Source organism: Cyprinodon variegatus, unplaced genomic scaffold, assembly GCF_000732505.1.
Source record: "Cyprinodon variegatus isolate N-32 unplaced genomic scaffold, C_variegatus-1.0 Scaffold1054, whole genome shotgun sequence".
In the NCBI taxonomy this organism is placed as follows: Eukaryota; Metazoa; Chordata; class Actinopteri; order Cyprinodontiformes; family Cyprinodontidae; genus Cyprinodon; species Cyprinodon variegatus.
Window position 1 is genome coordinate 234,275 of NW_015151507.1, and position 2,140 is coordinate 236,414.

Here is a 2,140-nt window from a genome sequence, read left to right on the forward strand (position 1 = left end):
GGATAAAAGTGCAACAGTGTGCAAGCATTGTGCAACACGTTTTGTTTATGCTAACAGCAACATGACCAACATGTCATGCTAACCCCGAAATCCCAGATACTCCGTCAGCGCTCCGCCCCGCTTCGCTCCAGACTGCCTGGGTAAAGCAAAGCCTACAGCCGCCGCTGTGGCTCCCGTCCGCTCCGCTCTGAGTTCCTTGGAGATTGTAGAGGGCATTCGCGAGATGATTAAATTCAAAGCAGCAAAACATGCGGAAACGATCCATGGTTTCCGCGAATCATTAACAATAATTACAGTTCATTAAGTTTTTTGGAATTTTTCGATAATTTCATTAAAAAAAAAAATTCATAAATTTTTATAAATTTTTTTATTTTTCGGTGTAACAATAAACATAAACCAAACCGAAAAATGTGACCACGAAACCGTGAACCGAACCGAACCGTGGATTTTTGTGAACCGTTCCACCCCTAATAAATATATATATATATATATATATATATATATATTTATATGTATGAGTCGTGGGTATTAGGCTGAATATAATTCAGAGTATTTAACTAAAAACTTATACTCAAATTCATGTTTTGACAGGGGAGGAAATTCTGCTGTGAACCCTGTAAACAAGATTCCCAGAGGTGAGATTGTATTTGTTTTTTTTTGTTTTTTCCTCCACATTAATGCCAAGTTTTTCTGTCTTTCATATTGATGCTACTTTTGGTCAGACTGTGCTGCTGCTTTATTATTATTATTTCCATATAGCTTTATACTGGTGTCCTTCAGGTGGCGGTATTATGTTTTTATCCTTTTCTTTTGCATGTAGCTTAGCTTGCTACTTAACTTTTACTCTGTAATGCTGCTCTTAGCTTTCTCCGAACCTTGACATGTTTATAATGCGGTGTGGAAAGGACTCTTTATTTGAAAGCGATGTGTTTAAATTAATGCAGTGTGGAGATCATTAAGTGAGGTAATTTATTATTAAAGATGGAACATCATGGTGACAAAAACCAGGTTCTTATTTAAGCACCAATGTAGAAAATGTCCATGCAGGCCGGTGTGTATTTCTCTGAAAGATCAGAAGAATAGAGGATGTTTATTAAAAAGTTGGTTGACAATGTGTTGGTGATATCTGTTTAAAAAAATTAAAATAAGATTTAATTTATTTTTTTAAATGAAAAACACTCACAATGGTAAACCAGCAGGTCATTGATGAAGGAACGTTTAAGAGAATGCAGATGCATTATTAAATAGTTGATGAGGCAATATCACAAATGACCATTATTGAGAAAGTGTCAGAATTTGGATATCTCTTATACCGTGGTATTGAGCATATTTATTGCCCACCAAGAATTCTGTGGATGATAATTATGATTTCATTTAATAATTATGCTACCTTGGACTTGATAAAAAAAAGTTGTTTAGATGGGTACTTAGTAAGTTAGCATTAACTAGGTCTGGAGTGGTCAGCCCAATTTCTGGACCATATTCTTATTTAAATTCTGTGTGGTGTCCTAAAAATATTCCATCTAACAGAGAACTAAGTTTCCGTCGCATTGTCCTGTGCTGGAAAGCTGCACACATGATCCAAGGATGTTAAGGGCTGGTTATACTCTCCTCAGCAGTGTGTCGCTGTGAGCTTGACGCAGACATTTTTGATTTATACTAAATTTTGAAGTGTGGTATGTGCTATGTTATATTCCACACAACACCATAAGGGGGACATTCTCGAACTAGCTGTGGGCCTAGATACTGCTGAGGCGGTGAGGAAGTGGGGGAAACTTTGTCCGACAACGGAGGGACATGAGGACGAAAAAGCTGGAATCCAGGTGGAAAAAGGGTCCCAGCGTTCTTGCGCACCTCGCTCTTCTAGCTGGTCCATCTTCACGAGTTGTTTTCTGCAATAGGGGGTTTTCAGGTGACGTCACGCTCACGTGACTACTCAGCGCGTCCGCCATATTGGGTGGCAGCCTTAGGCAGTATTGACAATAAAAAATGGTGAAATCGTGTGTAATTGTTGGTTGCACGGCCCGTGGAGGTGGAGATCAACGCTCTTTCTATCGCATACCAGCCGTAATCGTGAATCAATGTGAAAAAACAAAACAGCTATCTGGACAACGCCGTCAGCTATGTCTGACCCGGATAT

General features: G+C 39.0%; 1 protein-coding gene across 1 annotated transcript in view; it reads left to right on the forward strand.

Moving 5' to 3' along the window:
• LOC107101106 (tudor domain-containing protein 7A-like) overlaps window positions 1-2,140 on the forward strand; it is a 17,759-nt gene that overhangs the window by 4,408 nt on the left and 11,211 nt on the right. Inside the window, exon 5 of the mRNA XM_015399871.1 lies at window positions 592-635. Within this exon, the coding sequence (XP_015255357.1) occupies window positions 592-635 (44 nt within the window). The remainder of the gene's footprint in view (window positions 1-591; window positions 636-2,140) is intronic.